The sequence below is a fragment of the Meleagris gallopavo genome, chromosome Z (genome assembly GCF_905368555.1).
Source record: "Meleagris gallopavo chromosome Z, MGAL_WU_HG_1.1, whole genome shotgun sequence".
In the NCBI taxonomy this organism is placed as follows: Eukaryota; Metazoa; Chordata; class Aves; order Galliformes; family Phasianidae; genus Meleagris; species Meleagris gallopavo.
Window position 1 is genome coordinate 23552103 of NC_139435.1, and position 20700 is coordinate 23572802.

General features: G+C 36.0%; 1 protein-coding gene across 4 annotated transcripts; it reads right to left on the reverse strand.

Annotated features, from left to right (window-relative positions):
* Positions 1-134: 134 nt before the first annotated feature.
* Positions 135-20338, reverse strand: AGGF1 (angiogenic factor with G-patch and FHA domains 1). 4 transcript variants are annotated; one of them, XM_085212957.1, is made up of 14 exons: positions 19921-20337; positions 19350-19443; positions 18765-18886; positions 18055-18201; positions 17307-17495; positions 9689-10046; positions 8045-8156; positions 6801-6852; positions 4533-4634; positions 4025-4190; positions 3681-3763; positions 3322-3449; positions 1855-1954; positions 135-1261 (listed from the first exon to the last, which is right to left on the reverse strand). In XM_085212957.1, the coding sequence occupies exons 1-14, from the start codon at positions 20089-20091 to the stop codon at positions 1061-1063; spliced, it is 2025 nt and encodes a 674-aa protein (XP_085069083.1). In that variant the 5' UTR covers positions 20092-20337; the 3' UTR covers positions 135-1060. The 4 variants fall into 4 exon arrangements, with proteins under 4 accessions (XP_085069083.1, XP_085069082.1, XP_031413122.2 ...); XM_085212956.1 differs by having other exon boundaries at positions 18741-18886; XM_031557262.2 differs by having other exon boundaries at positions 18681-18886.
* Between the last annotated feature and the right edge of the window lie 362 nt (positions 20339-20700).

Below are 20700 nucleotides of genomic sequence, written 5' to 3' on the forward strand. Positions count from 1 at the left end.
TTTCAGAGTGCTTGTAGCTAAATTACTAACTGTACACTGATGTTAAGTTAAATGTTCTAAAAAAGTGGGTTTTTCTCATTTTAGAAGAGCACTCATATCCTGCATATGTGCAAGAGTATCAAGAAGCACAATGCTTAAATTTATAATAATTTATTATGTTTAGGAACAGTGAATAAATACCAAGCTGTTAGCTTCAGTTTGGCAAACCTTTTCCCACCAAAGATGCGCTGGTTGTTGTTGCTTTCTTTTCTGGCAGAAACTCCATTGCCAGCAATGGATGCATCAGAACAAGAAGTTAATAAACAATACACACAGACAGCAGTTTTCTAAACATACCTCCTGTTTTAAAAGGCATGATACAGATTTATTAAGCAAGTTTCAATCAAATTCTTCACAGAAGAAAATTTTTGCTACAAGCTGTCCTCTGAACATTGTATTCTTCAAAGTTTGTTATTTCATGGAATACTGTATTATTTCTAAACTGTACTAATGGATCATTAAAAAACAATTTTTTTCCACTGAAGGTAAGCTGAGACATGGCTAGTAGTGGACTGCATGAATTTAAGAGTGATGTACCTGGTTGCTGAGCATTTCATGACAGTAGTGAATAAACATACAAGAGAGGAAAAGGCAATGCAACATTCTGTTCATTGTGCTTGGTGAGGTGAAGGAGCGTTTGTTTCAGCTTCCTTTTAAAACACTGCTCAAAAGTTAAAAGCATTGTATTTAAACTTAACAGATGCTTTGACATTCCATGAACATCTGTGGTAAAAACAGAATTGAAGAAACTTCCTGCTCATGATAAGATTCTTCTTCAAGTACTTAAGGTTGAATATCCCCTATATTTCATTCATTTATTAAAAATGTGTTTTTATAAAAGCATGAGGACTACAGAAAACCAATTAACATACTCAAGTTAATCTTGCATATTTTTTTTTCACAACTGTATTTTACATATCACCAAAACTCTGCTTTAGCAAAAGAAAAAGAGAATAAAAATAAATTCTCTCCCAACTATTTATACACAGGTATTACCCATCCTGGTGTGGAACCAGATACTTTATTCTGCAGTCCCCCTAACCCAAGGTGTACTCTTAGGCATATCTCTTTGTGATTTAGGTTCCTGAAAGTTTTCAGCAAACCTTTCTCTTGCTTTATCCCAGTTCTTCTTATTCTTGCTCGGGACGATCTGAATATCTTCAATTGAGGTTGGTCTACTTGTACCCAAACCCGCATGCATCTTATGTAACTGAAGGTGGATCTGTCAAATACATTAAAGATTGTCATAACTGTTAGGTATTCTACATACTTAAAGCCCTAGTTCATAATACAAATCTTTCCCCTCCAGGCAATTCTGTTACAGTTCTAATTTACCTAGATCATACACGAACATCTAAAACTAAAGTGTTAAATCGAGATCAAATCTAGATATTTGTGGCTTTAGCCAGTTTTTCCTCTCATTGGCTCAGTCTCTAGTTTGAGTTTTGTGCTATTTAACTTTCAAAGATGAAGAATTCTATCAATCTTGAATTCACATTATTTATATAAACTTCAACTTTCCTCCATGCTTTGTACTCAAATTGGAGATTATTAATCCGATATCTCTCATCCCTGTTCAGTTTCCTAACAACAATGAATATTACAGTCATTTTCTACTGAGGTGATGAAACCACCGAAAAATTTCACAATACTTCACTGATAAAAGTAAAATTGATCTGAGTTTATACTGAGATTATTCCCTCCTACGAACACTTCTGAAATGTTTAAAGTGAATCATGTCTTATAATTAGACATTTTCCACTGCAGATGCATCTCTATTTCTTTGTACTCTACGCAAAAGCCAGAGACACTTACTGGGTCCTTTATACCACTGCCATCCTTGCCCAGGCCTTCCCCTTTTTTCCATCCCATTTTCTCCAACATTTTGTGTCCTTTGTTGCTGTTGCTGATTTCACTTTAAAGAAAGTTTAAGAAGACTGATAAGCAAGAGTCAAAGTATATGCTCTCTTCTCAAATACTGAAGGATAGAAATGTTCATACATATGCAACTCTAGAAACCAGGACCCAAACACTCTTCTATCAAGAGCTACCCAGAAAGCCCTACTGCCTTCTTCGCAAGTTCTTGAACGCTACCTTGAATTTTGGGTGCCTCTCTACAAGAAGGATAGCCAGTTGCTCAAAAGTGTGCAGAAAAGAGCAATGGGATGGTGAAGGACTTGAAAACAAAACTTATGTGGAAAATGGGAGGAGGTTGTTCAGTGTGGATGCCAGAAGGAGACCTCAATTGCTGTCCACAAATAACTGAAAGACTGCAGAGGATGTTGCTCTCTTTTCTCAGGTGAAAAGTGATTGGAAGCAAGGAAATAGTCTCAAGTTGCACTAGAGGAGGCTTACATTGGAAACGAAATTTCTTCACAGAGATGGTAATTAAGCACTGTAGGAGGCTGCCCAGCTGAGTGTGGAGTCCTCATTCTTGGAGGCATTTAAGAGATGTGCAGACATGGCACTAGCAGACGGTTTAGTTAAGGGACTTGGTAGGTCTGGCTGAGGGTTGGACTTGATCATCCTGAAGGTCTTCTCTAACCTCCATGATTCTATGCTTCTTTTCTCATGAATATATTAAAGCTATTCCAAGACTCTGGTCATTACCAACTTTAAAACACATTCTATTTGCTGACTTCAGGACCTACAAAATACAGTACAGGAGGGTGGGAATCAACTGCACTAATGAGAAGGCAGGATCACTACTTCCCACCAAATGATTCAAACACACATTTCACTGTCTCACATTTCCTTCTACTAAGTTACAAGCACCTACAAGATCATGTTTCTTTAAAACAAAATAGCAAGTAGAGAAGCAAAGGAATAATTTAAAAGGAAGATTAAAATAAGTGTAATTTAAGAGGTAAAAATATGCATACACTATGAAAGGCTGGATATTGACAGTTGAAAGAAATTATGCAGGTGAAAAACTTGCATATGTGCCATTACTGGGATGAGACAAAACACAGAGGCTATTCAAGGCATCAGAGGTGTCAGTAGTGCAATGGTCGATTTCCATGTCTTTTGAGATAAGACAGCGATTTAGCCATCGTAACAGCCAAGCTGAATTCCATAAGGGAAAACAAGAAGTTAATAACAATAGCATATGAACTGGGAAGTGAGAATAGCTGTTTTCTAGTTCTCCTGATATACTATATACAGGTAATTCATAAGCTAACAAACTGTATCTTAAGTAACTGATATTTGCCATAGTTCTGTACAATTCATTAGAAGACTGTGAGGATTTTTTTTTTTTTTTTAACATCCAAACAAACTTACATATGTACAGAAGCTGGAGTATCTCCTCTCTGGAAAGTTCCTTCACTTCCAATGGTCTCTCTGCGTTTTCCTGCTCTATCTTTATATTTTGGATTCTTCACTGCTTTGTTGCCTTCATACTCTGTGTTCTTTACAAACAGATTAAAGACAAAAAATATTTAGATTCTTTATTTCTGATGACCTCACTGCTCTACCTTCAGAAGTCTGTAAGTAATGATTTAGTGTACAAATGACATGCTTGAGTTAAACCATCAGACTCAGGACTCTGAAAGCTTTCTTTATTCACTGAAATTTATGGCTTAAAACAGGAATCATGGAGTAGATGTAGATCTCAAACATTTAATTTTCTGTAAACTCACCTGTAAACCATACTTTACCCGTATTTGTTTTAATGCTTTTCTTCTGACTAACTCTCTCTCTTCTTTACTAAGTGCTGGGCAAACTAAAAGGAAGAACACAGGATTCAATTTCTAATTAATATTGTAACTCTTTTCCAATAGAAGACAAAATTTTATTCTGATAAATAAAAGATAATTACACAGACACATGCCAAAAAAAATACACATTATCATGTATTGCAGAACTATTCTCAATTGAGAAGAAAATAACATCAGAACTCTGCAATATTTTTTTAATTATTTATAAGATAAGCATCAATAATAATATTTAAAAAACTACTATATTCAATGATAACATAACTAACCAGAAGATTCTTTTTTCTTATCCAGGCGAAGATGTGCTCTGACTTGACCTGGTTCACATCCATCACAAGTGTCACTGCCAGGATGTATATGAAAAGAAAGCACAGTTTCACCAATCTTCACTTCATCACCATGCTCCAAGATGTATGGATCACATTTCGTTTTAGGCTACAGCAAAAGAAAGTTTTGGCAGCCATAGTTATTAGTTACTCATTCAGGGCACCAATGCTATTACATGAATACTGCTCATAATTCAGACTGCTAAAGTCTGAAGTAACAAGTGCAGGTAAATATTTAAAATACAGTAGGTATTTCACTCTAGCAACTCTAATAACAGTAGAATTTTTCTAATTCCTAATACAAAGCAAACATAAAATATAAAGAATGGCCCTAAAACCTGAAGGAAATCAAGGAACAACAATATTGTTAGCAATTTGCCATGACATGTTTAAAATAACCACATGATTAGTTTTCTGCAATGTACACAGCACTGTAACAGCAAATACTCACCTGTAAAATCTGATTTCCATTAACAACTGTTCCATTCTGACTGCCTTGATCCACAAGAACATAATTTTGCAAATCATGGTCAAAATATACTTCTGCATGGAACTGATAAATAGAAGAGTAATTGAAGTGTTCTCATTAAGCAAATACTTGACAATTTAAATGCTGTTTTAAAGTAAAATTTCAGAATGTATTTGGGAGCCTCTTAGCTGTGTGAGTTTGGTACTCAAAGTTAACAAAACATTCTAAGCATTTTAAAATGTACATTAATGGGTGGTAACATCACAAGCTAACATGTTCTATTAATAATCTGTTTGGACCATAAACTGTCTCAATAGATAGAAAGTATGCTTCATTTAAAGGATTGAAAGACACAGTAATGAACAATTTTTATCTGTTCCTAGCAATAAATGGTATTTTTTCCTTGTAAGATATTTTTGAGCACTCTTAATTTTGCTCTTTCTGGAAGACATGAAGAAGACACTTAGAGAAATGTAATTAAAAAAATCTGATCTCAGTTTAAAGGGCTCAGATTACTTTCACATTTGAAACAGCTGAAAGCGCCACGTTTGCATAAATTTCACGTAATTCACTTTTACTTGCACCTTACTGGTCAGGGTAGAATCACTACCCATTATTTCCTGTTCGTTTTAGGTCATTTCATAGGCAGTATATCAAAGTCTAACAAACAAATTTTTAAAAAGATCTATTGCAATTCTATATGGATATTGGTGCTATGTGACAGAACAGAGAAAACTCAGTCTTCCTGAAAACACAGGAACCAATTTCCAAACAAATACATTACCTTCAAAAATGGCCACTAAGCAAACTAAAATATCTTCCACAATCTACTAAGACTCCCAATAAAATCAGAGAATCTATACAAGTGAATTTCAAATTTGACAAAGACCTCTTTTGCTACAGTAGTGAAAAAACATAAATCAATCTGTGAAGAAAGCGTTCATTTAAAACCAAACCCCTTCTTACTTAATTGCAGGTGCTACTTGCCAGAGCATTTGCTGTATTCACTAAGTTAAAATAGTATTTCACAAATTTATACTATTTGATTTACATCTGTAATAGTGGAAAAATTCACTAGATAATCTGCTTAGTATTTTTAGTTTTATCTCTGTTCTAGTAAGTAGTATGAACCAAAAGTACTTCTAAAGATGCTAAATCTGCAGGGAGTTATTTATTTCAATCTCACTTTAAGAAAAATTAGTGCCACAGCTATCAACTGTGAGTAGTAATGTAGTAGCTAAGTAGATAAACTGGTAGTAACTTTCTAGAGATATGTCATGGTTTCTAGAGATATGTCTTCATGTGTGTGCCTCTTCATTTGCAAAATGGAGTAACTCCTGCACACTTATTTTAATGAAAAGTATTTTAGAGCAACTTCGGTTCCACAAAACATTGGTAAATATTGTTAGCTATGCTAAGAAGCAAGAGAGAAAATATAAAAACTCTGGCTGTTTTATAACCCAGTTTCAAATACAAGCCAGAAAATGTCATTAATAGCAAGAAAAGATCATCTCTAAGAAAGTTTCAGTATAAAATGTTACACTTGTTATTAATTAGAACTATCATCTGAAACAGATTTAATAAAGCTTATTTAAGATACAGGCATTTGTAAGTGTTTTACTGACTTTTTTATTTAGATTACAGATCTATAAACTTACGTTGAATTGAGAGAGCTATATTTATGGTCTGTGTTGCAGTAGTTAGCAAACTCGAGCAAATAATTTATTTTTAATCCTTCTTCAGTACAAATAATATTCTATGGCAACATCGCTTCAAAAAATTGTTATATTTTCAAACACTCTGTACATCACTTACACATTCACACAGTTGTCTTAAAAATAAAACACAACCTGTTTCTCTAAGCTCAGCGGTAAGGATTGGATTTTTTCTATACCTGGTTCCACCTAGCCGACGCCAATATTTTACTATACAATCAATATCTAACACAACCACTCATTTTCCTGAAGTTCAATTACTAATATACTCAGGATTCAAAATGTAATTAACTGTGCATTACTAAAACTCCAATTAAATTTAAAAAAAAAAAACACAGAACAAAAAATCTTTGCTTTTCTAGAATATGAAATCAGACTGCTGTTTACATTATATTTTCACAGAGCAAACTATTGTATGCTTTTTTCTTAGCTTCATTGCTAAAGAAGCCCTCACGATTTGGTAAAACGAAAAGCTAGGAAATAAAGTTTTATCCAGATGTAGATCTACCTATTAGCAGAGAAAAACAAGAGTTACCTTACTGACTCCAACTTCAGGAATTTGAAGTGTGTGACCAACATCTTTTTCTCTGAAAAATCAAGGTAATACATAAATTGTGACAAGACAGAAATAGCTCAAATAATAGCTTACAAAAGGTGCATTTCAACTGAACCTTAATACCATGCTTTTCTTCTGCACTATCTGCAAGTTTTACAGATACAGAAGTACTATCTTACAATATACACAATGTATGACCTTACTTAATTTGCTTTTGGCCTTTTGTAAACTACACAGTAATATATGATAATGCTATACATTTTTTTTTTTTTTTTTAACTCTATGAACTTGACATTTCTACATGAACTTTTCATTTCATTCAAGACCTGTGGATACCATTCTGAACACTGCATCCTCGAGTTCTGCAGTGCATCTTGGCATCAGTCTTCTAGACTGAAGCTGACTTCTTCATAGAATTAGACAAGTTATAAAAGCAATACATATAAATTATTACAAATTATTAAAAATACAGATTTTTCGTTCAAAGATACTGGAAAGGAAGATGAACAGATTTACATGTTAGTTCTTTAACTAGAGGATGAAGAAACAATACAGCTACTAAAGGAACTATACGGAAACCGAAGCATTTTCAACGGTTGAATTTCACATAAATGTGCCTAGAAACCTCCAGATACAGAAGCAAATCAAAATACAAATCAGCATCAGATAAAAGCAGTTAAAAATGAGTGAAGATTTTAGTAGGCACTGAAGAAAGCATTAATTTGTCATTAAATTAATCATCACTATGATGAAATCTATTTTGTATTAAATATCAGAACTTAAAGAATGCATGCAGGCTAGCAAATAATGCAGCATATTATTTCAAAGTGGAGAATCAACCCTACTGGGATTCAAATGAGAAGCCCAAGTTATGCTTCCTTATGACTCTAAATTATTGAAGGAGTTATCTTAGTGGCACAGAAATAAAGCGTACTTTTTTTCTTAACTTCCAGCTATGTTGCTATTAGAACTTAGTCAAAATACTGAGTTACCATGACTTCTGAACTTCATAAAATACGTATGTTGTTATCATAGTAAATACGACATTATGTGACATAGCTGAAGTTTCTTACTGTGATCTTATCTTAAGACAGTAAACCTCCAGCTACTGAAGGCTAGCAGAACAAACAGGAACAGTGGGGACAAACAATCCCCAGTGGCTTATGCTGCCCTGAAAGATAGTACAACTTCAGATATAAGTAACAAATTTCACTCGGTTTTACCTTCCAATTGTAGCAGGTTTCACAGCTGTGATAATATAAAGTGATCCAGTCTGTAGCACTGGTGACCTTATTACAATGACTCTGATACAAGGAGGCCAAATCTTTTCTTCATCTACAATTATGAAGAAAAAAAAGTTACCAACAATTTTACTCCTGTAGTCCACAGTTTTCTGACAGTAACTGATATACACTCTGCAATTTTCTGGCACAACCCTGTGAACTTTCAGAAAAAGAAAAGTATAAGTACATCTGAGAGAAAAATTTGATTAGACTACTGTTTTTAGGCTTTTGTGTCTCCACGCTAAATTTTCAATCAAAAAATAGTTCTCCTTTACACGTCCATAACTGTTTACGTACAGCCATAAAATATAAACAGAATTTACTAGTATCGCCCATTTGTCAAAACTAGAGTGACTGACCAACTACTCTTCAGAAGGCCCCATCACAAATCTCATGCAAATTAAACTCTATATTAGATAATTGCTATCAAATAAATTTTTATTGATTTTACTCAGTATCTTTAAGCGTAAGTTCAGATAACATGAGCCTACAGATGCATATTCTCTTTTCCTCTGTTAATTAATGTTCCAACAGCTGTGTGAATTCTGTTCTTGGACGCATACTTGCAGCAACAGTTTCCAATGGTCTCAGATAGGAACACATTGGCAAAAGTGGAAGACAGTAGATAAAAAGTTGTAAGAAGAGATACCATCTTCATTCTTAAGTATTTTGGCACTCCAGTGAATTTTTAGAAAATTAGTAAGAGAAAGCACTCTTGCTAGCATCAGCATTCAGACATTCTGAATGGCATTAATCAATCAGAACTGGAGTAGTTGAGAAAGTGAAGGAACGAAAGCAGAAGAAACAAACTTGACTGTTAGAACCCCGAGCAGGGCCCAGGCTGCAGTACAGACTTCTTATGACTTCCAGTGTCATTTGCATGTACCAGTTACTTGTTATCTTTCCACATTTTCCCTCACTCTCACCATCAGAAAAAAGCATTCAGTTCTTGAGGTCCTAAGACCCTAACATTATTTAGTGCAAAAGAACATACATGTTTTTCTCTATATACCTATTTCTTATATATTGCCACAAGAATATACTCAAAAGATTTCAAATACTACCAAATACTCCTTTTCACCACAGTGGATGTCATCTCTCACTGAATTACATTTAATTGTTTATGAACAGCATTAGAAATACAAGATTTAGTGATGGGACTGGGTAGGTCAAGCTGATGGTCGAACTTTTCCAACCTAGATGATTCTATGAAATACCATACATTAATTGAAAAACTAGTACAGAATTACTGCGAGGTCTGTGCTAAGATCTTTAATTTTAGCAACAGACTTCCTATTCTCATCACTACCCTAATGTAAACAAGTTTATTCTACTGTTGAGGTTTTCACATATGCCCAGGCAGTTACAGCTCTTTTACAAAAACACCACTAATTAGTTCCACCCACACTGTAAACAAAAATAAAGAAACACTGGTAACATATAACGTTTTTTACTCCTAAGTATCTCAAGTTAGATGCTTTTATTTATCTATTATTATCCAAACTGCTTCACATTTTTTTTTTTTCCTTAATGGGAACTTGGAAAAAGAGAGTAATATCATACAACAAAGGTACAATAATTCACCTTCATTTTCTGAATCTTCTGAATCACTGGTCTCTTCACTTGTTACTTCATCTGTACTGCTGCTATAAGGTTCACGTTCAGAATCTGTAATTTCACCTTCTTCTGGCTCACTTTCTGTGTCTACTGTTCTACTGTCATCTGTATATGCTGCAGCATCTGGTGTACTTTTGTGTGAATGAGAATTCATATTGTCTGTAGAAATTGATTCTTTGGCTCTTAGATTGTTTCGTACTTTTGTGTCCATTTTTGTCTTCTTTCTTGCATTAGGAGACTCTTGTTCTTCAATAGAACTAACTTGCTCAGTAGTGGAAAAGCAATTCAAATTGTTAGATGATTTCTGCTCTTCTGTGTCCATATCCTGGAGAAGAGTTACAGAAATCACACTTGAGGAAAGTTGTATTCTTTACAGATTGAGTCTAAGTCCACTCCAGTCCACTATCAGCCTAGAATCAAATTCTTCATTAGCAATTATTTTAAAACTATTAAAAACTGCTTACATTTCAAGAAAGTTCTGCACATGTTATGTCCTATACTGGATATAACTGAGATCATCATCTACTTGATTAGTGGGATTACACTCCTTTTCCAATCTCAACTTAACTCTTCTGGCTTTTCTTACAAAAAAAAAAAGTTACAATCCTTGCTCTTATTCTCAAAACTATAAACATCATTGACTAATTTCCATTTTTGTTTTTATGATTTTTCTGTCCCTAACACAATTCTTGCAATTTATTTTAAGCTTCTTTAATCTTCAGTGTAATTTACACCTGTTTTTTCTCTTCTTGTCCCCCTCCTCCCCCAGAATGGTTCCACAAATCAGAAATGCTAACTCTTTTTTGCTCTCTTTCCTTTCAAAACTTAACTTAAACAAAAGCCTGTGAAGAGCTTCTATGTCTAATTTGTGCTATGTGGAACAGGTTCTACTGGGAATCTGTTTTTTACTGCAACAGATATCTCTACAGCATGGCAGACAGATTATTAAGTTATGATGGAAAAATCTGTAATTTCATGGGCTGAAAAAAAGACCAACAATGAACCCAATGCCTGCGTTTTTGATTTTCAGTGATACAGTAATCTGGCCAAAAGTAAGTGTTGCACAGTTCATCCACATCATGATCTTTTCGCTGTCTGTAACATCCCCAAATCTGGTGAGACTGACCAGGAAGACTTTAAACTAGCATTGATAGGGGAAGGGAATACTATTAGGAGCACTGAGATTAAGCCCGGCAATGGTACAGCACCATCTGAAGGTGACAAGCCCAATGGTAGTATCTACACTGCTCCAGGGAGTCTAGAAAGAAACATCTGTAAAGCTTGTATGCCAATACAAACTGTATGAGGAACAAAATGGGATGAATTGGAAACTTCGGTCCTTTCTCAGAGCTTCTCAGACATAAAATAAGAATAACATACTGCCATAACAAGCATGTCTGGGAAATTCCTAGAACATGTTAAAGATAACCTCCTGTTACAAGTATTGAGTGAGCCAACTAGGAAAGACACTCTCCCAGACCTGTTATTTGAGAATAGGGAATGCCTTGAGGGACAGGTGACAACAGGTGGCTGTCTTGGCCACAGCCAATAATGAAATAGTTCAAAATCTTTTATTATCAGGAGAAAAAAGGTCAGAGTTGCCACCCTGGACTTTGAAAGAGCAGACTAAATTTCTCAGAGAGCTAGTCAGCAGTGTCCTCCAGAGAATCCATTCTTGAGGGTTTAGGTATCCACAAGAGCTGGTCACTTGTCAACAACCACCTTTTAAAAGCCCAGGAGCAGGTTACCCCACTGTGCCATAAGTCAAGCAAGCAGGGCAGAAGACAGGCTGGAGGAACAGTGAACTTCTCCTGGCACTAAGGCAAAAAATATCTAAAGTATGACCTCTGGAAGCAAGATCCGACTTCACAGGAAGAATAGAGAGCTGTAGTTCACACATGCAGGGAAAAGATGACAACAAAAGCAAAAGCTCAATTTGAGTTAACACTGGCCACTGTGGCATCAGACAGCAAAAAAAAAAAAACAAAAAAAAACCATGTATGTCAACAGCAAGAGGACAACAAAGAAAAAACACTGAACTGATACTTGAAGTGAATGATTACCTAACAAGTAACATCAAGCAAAAGGCAGAAGCATTTAATGCAGGATTTAATAGCAACTGACAGACCCTGGACCCAGAAAAACAATAGACATATCAGTCAAACCTGTTTCTCTGGCAAGTCTATAACGAAGATTGTGCCAGGAGATAATGAAAGGCATTTAAAAAACAAAGCTATTATCATGCATAGTCAACGTGTCTTAAGATCTGCCTTAAACTTTCATTTGAGCCCCTGAAATATTTTAGCTATAGGAAAGTTTAGAAATTCTTGCACAAACTTAAGGATCTTCAAATTGCATTCCCAAAGACTGTGGATTTTAAACCGTTTAATGATTTCACATATATGCATCAAAATTCACACTTTGATCATATCCAAACATTAAGCCTGGGACTGCTGAAAGTATTTGGCAGTGTCTCCTTCTGAAGAAATTCTTTTGTGATATATGACCACTAGAAATAAAACAGAACATATGCAGCACATATGAATGTGCAACTCTGCAAACAGCTAATATAGTCTCCATACAGCCACTGCTTTTAAAAAACCAAGTAGAACCATCAGTAAACAGAATATTCAGTAAGCTGCATCTCGAATGACTGAAATACCAGCAGTGCACTTCATTTCTCAATAAGATATTTAACTCATCTTGATAAATTTATGATACATAACAAGGATGAAAGTACATGCTTATTATTAATAGTAGTTACATCCTGAACTAAGACATATTCTTTTTTATGATTTTCACCTTGCCTAAACAGTCTTTGCCTTTTAGCCTTATCCAAACAGTCACTAAACTGATCGCAAGTTGGACAGAGACTGCCTCTATACCATTCAGCTTTTAAAAGTAGTATCACTACGTGATGCCTGGCTTTTCCTCTGTCAGCCTAATAATCAAATAGAGAGGTGGGATGAAGCTAATGCATAATAAACTATTTCTTAACTACAGGGTTAAAGTGGTTCTTATTTCTACATTTCTGACAAAGATAGAGAAAAATACAAGCGAAGTAGTTCAGAATCAGCAAATTGTTCTCCTGTATCCTATGGAAGGAATTGATAGTTTTGCTTTCTAAAGAACAAGTCACAAAATACACATACAAAGTCCATCAAAAGTATCATCTTACATACATGAATAATAATGTATTTTTAATTATATATTCAAAATATTTAAAACATTTAACTATACTTTTTCTTATGACAGAGAAAGACAATTTGCTCTTTCCAAGGAACTTCACGGTTTTTCTATATTACACCTGAGCTACATATATGCTCATGCAACTCTTTGGTATACCTACAAATTAGAACTCAAATTATTTTGTGTATACACGGTATAGTTCTAAGAAACATTTCCCAACATCTTTCACTGAGATGACCAAGCTTTCACTTGCTAATACCATTTCACAAGTACTCCAATTACCGTCTTCTACTCTACGCAATACTGGAAGTTCCAGTACAAAAATCCAACTAAAAACCACAAAGGGAGTAAAGCTCTTCCTATATTATGAAGTCATCTTATACATTTGTGGGAAGCTATGAAACAGTGAAAGCACACATCTGCCTTACCTAAAGAATGTGTAGTGCAATTAGTCAAGACATTCCATGTAAAAATAGTGATACTAAACAGGTGTTTTCCCCAAATATTCATAATACCATCAAAGTTTTCTTCAGATGTTTTACTTATATGGTGTTTCAATTTACTTTTTTTGTTTACTTTTTAGATAAACTGATGTTGATTAAATTAAAAAAAAAAAAAGAGTAATTTCTTTTGGGAAATAGGTATCTAAACATCAACTAATAGATACTTTTTTCTCTTAATATATAAATCAAGGTTAAAGGTAAACATCCACAGACTAATGTGTTTGGTGTCTCAACTCTACCTTTACCAGAAGCTGCCAATCCAAAAGAAGAAATCTTCAGACTAGCCATGTTTTCTGTCAATTGACGTACCTAAAGATGGGATGAATATCAGCAAAAAGTAAACTACATGTGATAAAAATAAAAATCACTGTTTCAAGAGTCATATGGGAAATACTACTATGAAAGTGTTGTCTCTTGCAGTAATTAGGACAGATCTATAGTAGTAAAGAGTACAGTGGAAGTTAATTTTGAGCACCGCACTGAAATAAAATCCAACAGACAATAGTCAAGAATAAACTGTAAAAATTATTTATGGAAAAAAGTCATAGGTCAGAGTCTATTGACAGCACTTAAGTTTTGCTATGCGTCACTCAAAACCCTAATCTGGCAAACAAAACTACATGATGACTGTTGCATAACTCCTATTCTCCAACTAGTATGAAAATGTGAATCTAGATAGTGAATCAGAGATCATATCCATGCTACACTGTGAGGCTTTTTGTTGATTTTTTTAGTGGTTTTTAAACTTACCAAAATTTGTTTACTTAAAGACTTTTTGTGCAGAAAGCAATTATGCTAATTCTCAATCAATTTTCTTGGACCATCAATGCAGAAAGAAAAAAAAACACTAAAGCCTTATAATTTCAAGAAGCAAGCTGCGTATGGTCTAAGTTCTATGTTTTGTCAAACACAACACCTGAATGTCTATTAAAAGCAAGCATATGGGCAGCAAGCTTGAAAGAAAACTATTAATAATAAAGAAGTTTGTCCCAAAAGAATCTCTGCATAAAGCTCATAATAAATTAAGAACACTTCTAAGAAAACACTAATTTATGAGTTCCCTCTCCCCTTATATTTTTTTGCTATTACAAGTACATTTGTTTTTCAGAGACTCATTAACATTTTCTTATGTGGTAATTTGGCTTCATAAAAACACAAGAACATCTACTTAACTATTAGAGTAATTTTATTCTTTAGATTTATATTGCTTTTTCACAAACACTGCAATATTTGTGGAGAAAAAATTTTATTTCTGTAGTGCTAATCATCCCAATGTATTATTTTTAAGTAAGCAGCATATGTAAGATAGTGAGCACATCAAATACTTCACAGCAGCCACAAACAAAATTGCAACTTAGAAAAAAAAAAATCAGAACAAAAACAACAACAACAACAAAAACCTCTACCCCTTCCAGTTACCAGAAGCAGCAAATTATCTGTTTGATGTTTAGTCATTTTTAGATTAAAAGGAGATGAAATGTTATTTAAATGGCTTGAGTAATTTTTTTGTAAAAACTGTATAGCTACCAATATTACGTATATACAAATATTTTTGGTGAGCATATGTACAACTATTAAACATCCTTACTGCTTGTGTATAAATTATAGTACTGAATATCTATCAATATTTGTTTACTTTTAATCCCCTAACTGAAAAAGAAAGCAAGCAAGCTTAACAAGTAATTGTGTACCTCAAGCTTTCTATCCACTGCTCACAATCTTCTTCAGATCACATTTCTTGTAAGCATTCTAATCTCAGCTGGGGAATGATAATAACGTCCAAGTATATTTTGACATTCTCTGAATTAGACTCTGATACTGCTTTATAGTATAGCCCTTCACAAACCAGGCAACAAAAAAATTATTCTCCTATTTGTAATGGTTAAGGGGATAAGAAAAAAAAAAAAAAGAAAAGAGTAAGATGTCCAAGAAATCAGTTAGTGTTCAGAGGCGTTAGATATGACCATAAAGTGCTTTTTGCTTTGTAAATCTAATTGTGCATTTACACAAAAGTGGAATGATAGGAAAGCTTTTTTTCCAAAGTTAAAGCAGAGTAACTGTCAATTTTGAATTCTTTCATAAAAAAATATAAACAAAATAGCAAGTGCCAGTTTCCATGACACAACTGTCTGCAAAAGAACATATTTTAAACAGTTTTCCTGCTAGCTTGCTGGTTAAAATGAATTATTTCACAAAGCTAAATTCATTATCAGTAAAACTCATCGTCAAAAGTGGATGTTTACCTCCTACCTTGTGACTGTGCAAACTTTATAGAAAAGGTATCTTAAACATTAAGTGAGCTAAAGACAAGTAGCTCTTTGCAATACAGCTGGATGACATATGCAGATGGAGATGGGATCCCACAAAATAGCCAATGTTATTTTCTACGTTAGAGCTATGTATGTCAGAAAAGTTTGAATATATTTGTACATTCAGGTCACTTGGAAAACTTCACCCCAAAACTAAATTTAAGGGATTTACTAATTGCACTATTTGATGAAGGCTAATTCCTACAATTTCTCCAACTTCTTTTCCGAACACATGGTAAGTTCTGAATTAACAATGCCTTTTGAGAGTTTCAGAATGGTAATTCTGTATTTACTCACAGTACATCCAGAACTTAGACACTGGTAAAACTGCTAACTAGCTTCAACTGCATCATCTCCCTGTATCTAAACAAGCATTACACTCAGCATTGCTAAGTATCTACCCTAATCTTCTGAAATGTTCAACATGAAGTTATCATTAGCCACAATATAAACACAAATTCTGTAATCAAACAACTACCATTATCCATCTAACATACAATGTAAGTTTCTATTTCCAATCTTTCAGACAACCTGAACTCTGAAAACACAATTTTAAGCTCTGTTCTGATGTTACGTAATGATTATGCTTGCATACTGTGTGATTCTTTCAGATTTCAACAAATGAGCTGTGCTGGAATCTCTAATGAAAACATGCAGTGGTTATAATAGTGGCTTTAAAAACCCTGAAAACCAAAAATAACACACTGAATTAAATCCTAATAAAACAAATCTGCAGAACAGCAACATATAAATTTGATTCAACATCAGAAACAGTGTTTTTTAAGAGAAGGCTTCATGAGTTTTAATACGCATGTGACAACAGACATTTTTCCAAGATACTTACTAACTGTACTATTTGGTAGATTTCCTTAGCAATCAGAAGAAATAGAAATGAAGCTACAAAATGTAACTTAAAATAGAAGTTAATTACAGGCAGCACTTACTAAGATTTCAGCTTATTTATATGCCATGGACAACAAAAACGTATTGATAAAAAAATACCAATGGAAGAACACATGAAAGTAATCAGAACTTCAAGAGATTTCATCAGTTTCAAATGATGGCAGGGATATAATGAAAACATCAATGCAATCAGCTCTGGAGGACAGCCATGGAGAAAAAGTGGTGGGTCTCTAAGTTTTCAAAACCTTCCTTAATTTTTGGATTCATCACATGAATATTAAAAAAGAGCAAAGACCAAAAATAAAAACACTAAGAGGGTACACAGAATTTTTCGCAAAAACAGTGCACACAGTAGCCTAACTTCACTTCAGAGAGTCTGCCAAAGAGCTTCACTGATATTAAACTTTAAAGATCTACGCAGCTGTATTTTAATGAAGTAACACTGAGAAGTGAGGGAAACCAAGTTTAAAAGTTCTGTCTTTAACAGTTCAATGGAAAAATTTTAACACTAGTTACATTTAAGCAACTTGCGTTATATGGTTCAAAATACATCTCTCTTTCAGAAAACAAGCATACATCCTCTAAACACCAAATGCCAGGACCTCTAAGTCTCATAATGAAGAAACCAAAATAATACAGGTTTTCCATTTTTACTTTTTTTCCTAGAAGCTCTGAAGTTACCTTATACTCATTTGCAGTAGACCACTCTGGTTCTTTTCTCTTCTTTTTCCCTTTCTTGTCCTTGGCATGCTGAGAACCAGAAGTCTGATAAGACTGCAGATCCACTCGTGAATGAAAATGGTATCTCCCGCTTTCCACATCACAGTAGTAATAAATTCCAGTTGCTGGATCATAATACAGTTGATTTTCCTTTATAAAAAAAAATAAATAGCATTATCATTTCTGTGATGGCACTAAGAAAGTGCCACACACACCTTTTGTGTCATTTCCACCCACTCCCCAAAAAATACTCAAACCTACTGGAGAACTGAAGTGTTGATCTTTGCTGGTTATGTGATAACATGATCACATCCACACCTGGTAACACTGATATTGTTGCAGTTTGAGACTTTAAATAAAAAGAGTAAAAACAAAGAGTAGAATAAAACTTAAAACAACTGGTTTTATTTACTATGACATTTGTTTTTAAAATGAGTTGCATGTAATGGTGCAAACAGAACCTGTTTTCAGCAGAGCAGTTCCAGTATAATTTGTTACTGTTTATACTTGCATCTACATGTACTTGTATATACACATATCTCACAGGACAAAACGAGAACTCTGAACAATTCTCCTATGAAAAACATTGAAGAATATAACCATCACAGAACTTAAAGCCAGCTTGGATCTTAGCTCTCTTCTTATACCACTTCTGCAAAAACATTTGCAGTTGAGAAAAAATGCCATGCATTCTGAAAACTATACTTACCGAATTATAGTAGAATCCAGTGCTATGGTCATAATACAACCCTGTATTTTCATCATATATAAATCCAGTCTGTGAAACAGCAGCTTCTGCAGCAGCTCTCAAGCTCTCTGCCAAAGAACCCTCCGGTACGGATTTATCTTCTGCTTCCTAAGACCAGAAAGTAACAAACAATTTTCTTCTAAAAAAACCTCGTCTCCTCAGCACTTTACAGTGTAGTATTTTAAACAAAATATTAGCACTCTATTGACTTGATTGCTTAAGGGACTATTAGACAAGAAGTTAAAAATCTGCAATTTACTGCTAAATTCCTATTGATTATAATGGAACCAAATTTTCATTCCATATCTTCTCTTTTCCCTGATCCTCCTAAAGCCAGATTTAGTATTTCCGACCCATAATGGACATCTGTTTTAGAATGTCAACACTTTTTCAAGCAAATCTAGGACTGATATTACACTGAACACACAAAGAACTGAAAGCATAAGAAAGTCTGCTATCATTATTACATCTTCACCACAGATCATTCCACACACTGACATAAAGGCTGAAAGAACAACTTTTAAATGAAATTAAATATCAATCGATTTCTGACTTCAAAATTCATCAAACCCCCAAAGTTTTATAACCTGTGAATTTCGGATCAAATTTTCCTCTTCTCCACTTTCAGCTACTTCAGTGCTATTCACCATTAAAGGAATATTAGTGTCCACCTGCAACTCCTCTGCGAAATCATGCTCAGTGCCTTCAGTCCCATGATTGTGCTGCACTGGTAACTCAGATGCATAGTCCTGAGCATCAGCGTGATTGTAATAATTTTCATAATAGTAATAATCTGCAGGCAAAAGAAGTTGAAGTTATACAAACCAGCAAAGCAATACTTCACACAGAACAGTTCCAGACTAAGTGAAAATTTAAGCACAGAAGTAGTCTAACAAAAATCCATTACTAAGTCCTGCCTACACGCATTATTCTACTTTTACTGAATGTGTCTCGTTTTAACATACTTTAAGAATTGGTACAACAACAAACACTAGTATAGTGCTGGAGATTACTACATATCAGAGTAATGTGGCACAAATTCACATACAGTGCATGCTACACTTTATCCTGTTCTAAAAAATACCGTTTGAATAAACAAATAACAGTCTAAAAGCTGATGCTGGGTTACTAAGTTTAATGCAGCTACTGATAGGGACTTGAAACATGTTTTATACAAAACAAACAAAAGCAAAGCAAAAAACCCAAGATGCCAGTTCACAGCAGTGCTCTAGATTAACACCCAGTACCCCATCTACCTGCTTGTGACCACGCATAGTCCTCGGTTTGTACTTCAACACTAGATGTGTCTTTCTCCTTCCTACTGTGGATTTCCTTAGTGAGCTCTTCAACCTGAAAAAAAAAAAAAACAGGACGCTACAGAGCGCAGAGATACACGCCAGGAAAAACACTCATCCCATTTTCTTGTTTATAACTCAGTCAAAACATAGTTGCCTTCCAGCCACTTCATTCACTCTTTGTTCAGCAGGAGATAATTTTCCACGTGGACGGTTGCCACCACGGAAAACACTTCTGCTCAAGAAAGTGACACTCCTGGAAGAGAACACTCAACTCGGCTTATTTCTAAGGAACCGAACTGCAAGCTGAATTCCACAGACCCCCGCGCTGTGCTGAACGAGCGTGACTTCGATCAAACTTCCAGAAGCATCAGTGGGACCTTCGCTCCGCTTTTCCCTCACCACCGTCACGAAGCTCCTCTCTTCCCGCTAACGCCGCTTCCCCCTCAGACTACGGAACCACCTTTGTGGCTCAGAGGCCTCTACCACCCTCCCCCCCGCCCACGCTTCAGAGAAGAGCCCCGGGCCCTACCTGCCGCCGCAGCGCTTCGCCGCCGTCCCGCGCCTCGCGGTAGAGGCGCTCGGTGCGCCGCAGCCGGCGCTGCGCCCGCTCCAGCTGCCCGCGGCAGGCGGCCAGGTTCTCCTCCAGGGCCGCCACCCGGTCCCGCAGGGCCCGCACCTCGCCGTGAGGCGGGGAGGCCATGCCCGCCCGCTCCTCAGCGCCCGCCCGCCGGCCGCCGCCACCCGGCGCACGGCACAAAGCGGAGGCCGCGGCCCCGACCGCCGGCCGCGGCCATGGCGCCCGGACGGGCGCAAGAGCACCAACGGCTGGGTCGCGCGCCACTCAGGAACCTCGCCCGACAGCGGCGCCGCGGGAAAAGTTTCCCCGCGAAGCGCAAGAACCAGACCGCTGGGCGGGAACGGAAGTAAAGTGGGGAAGCAGAAAGTGATCTCACAGGCTCGTATCGGTGTGGGATGCGCATGCGCCCGGCGTCGGCTTTTGGTTGCTAGGCGACGTGCTGGAGTCTCACTCCGTCAGAGAGGCGCTGAGCGGTCGGATTGCTCGCGGTATCGGCTCCCAGAGGGGAAGCTGAGGCGGCGGGTTGCTGAGAGGCGTCCGGAGAACGCCAGAGAGAGCCGGGATGTCGGACTCCGAGATTGCGTGGGCAGTGTCGAGACTGTATGTGCTCAAAATCCATAAACTGGCTTAAACGGCTTCCCTGGGTCCAGACGGCTCTTGCTTGCCTTGCGTCAGTCCACTGTTGGGTTTGTTGCTCTTAAGGTACCCCAGGGTGTCATCTATATCACCTTA

Bases quoted from the DNA above. Each gene is read 5' to 3' on its own strand.
- AGGF1 (XM_031557262.2), bottom strand. From the start codon at position 20,091: ATGGCCTCCCCGCCTCACGGCGAGGTGCGGGCCCTGCGGGACCGGGTG. The intron at 17,496-18,054 runs GTAAGTATAGTT...TTTTTTATAAAG, and splicing joins CTGGATTCTACTATAATTCG to GAAAATCAACTGTATTATGA. The intron at 4,191-4,532 runs GTGAGTATTTGC...CTTTTGCTGTAG, and splicing joins ATGGAAATCAGATTTTACAG to CCTAAAACGAAATGTGATCC.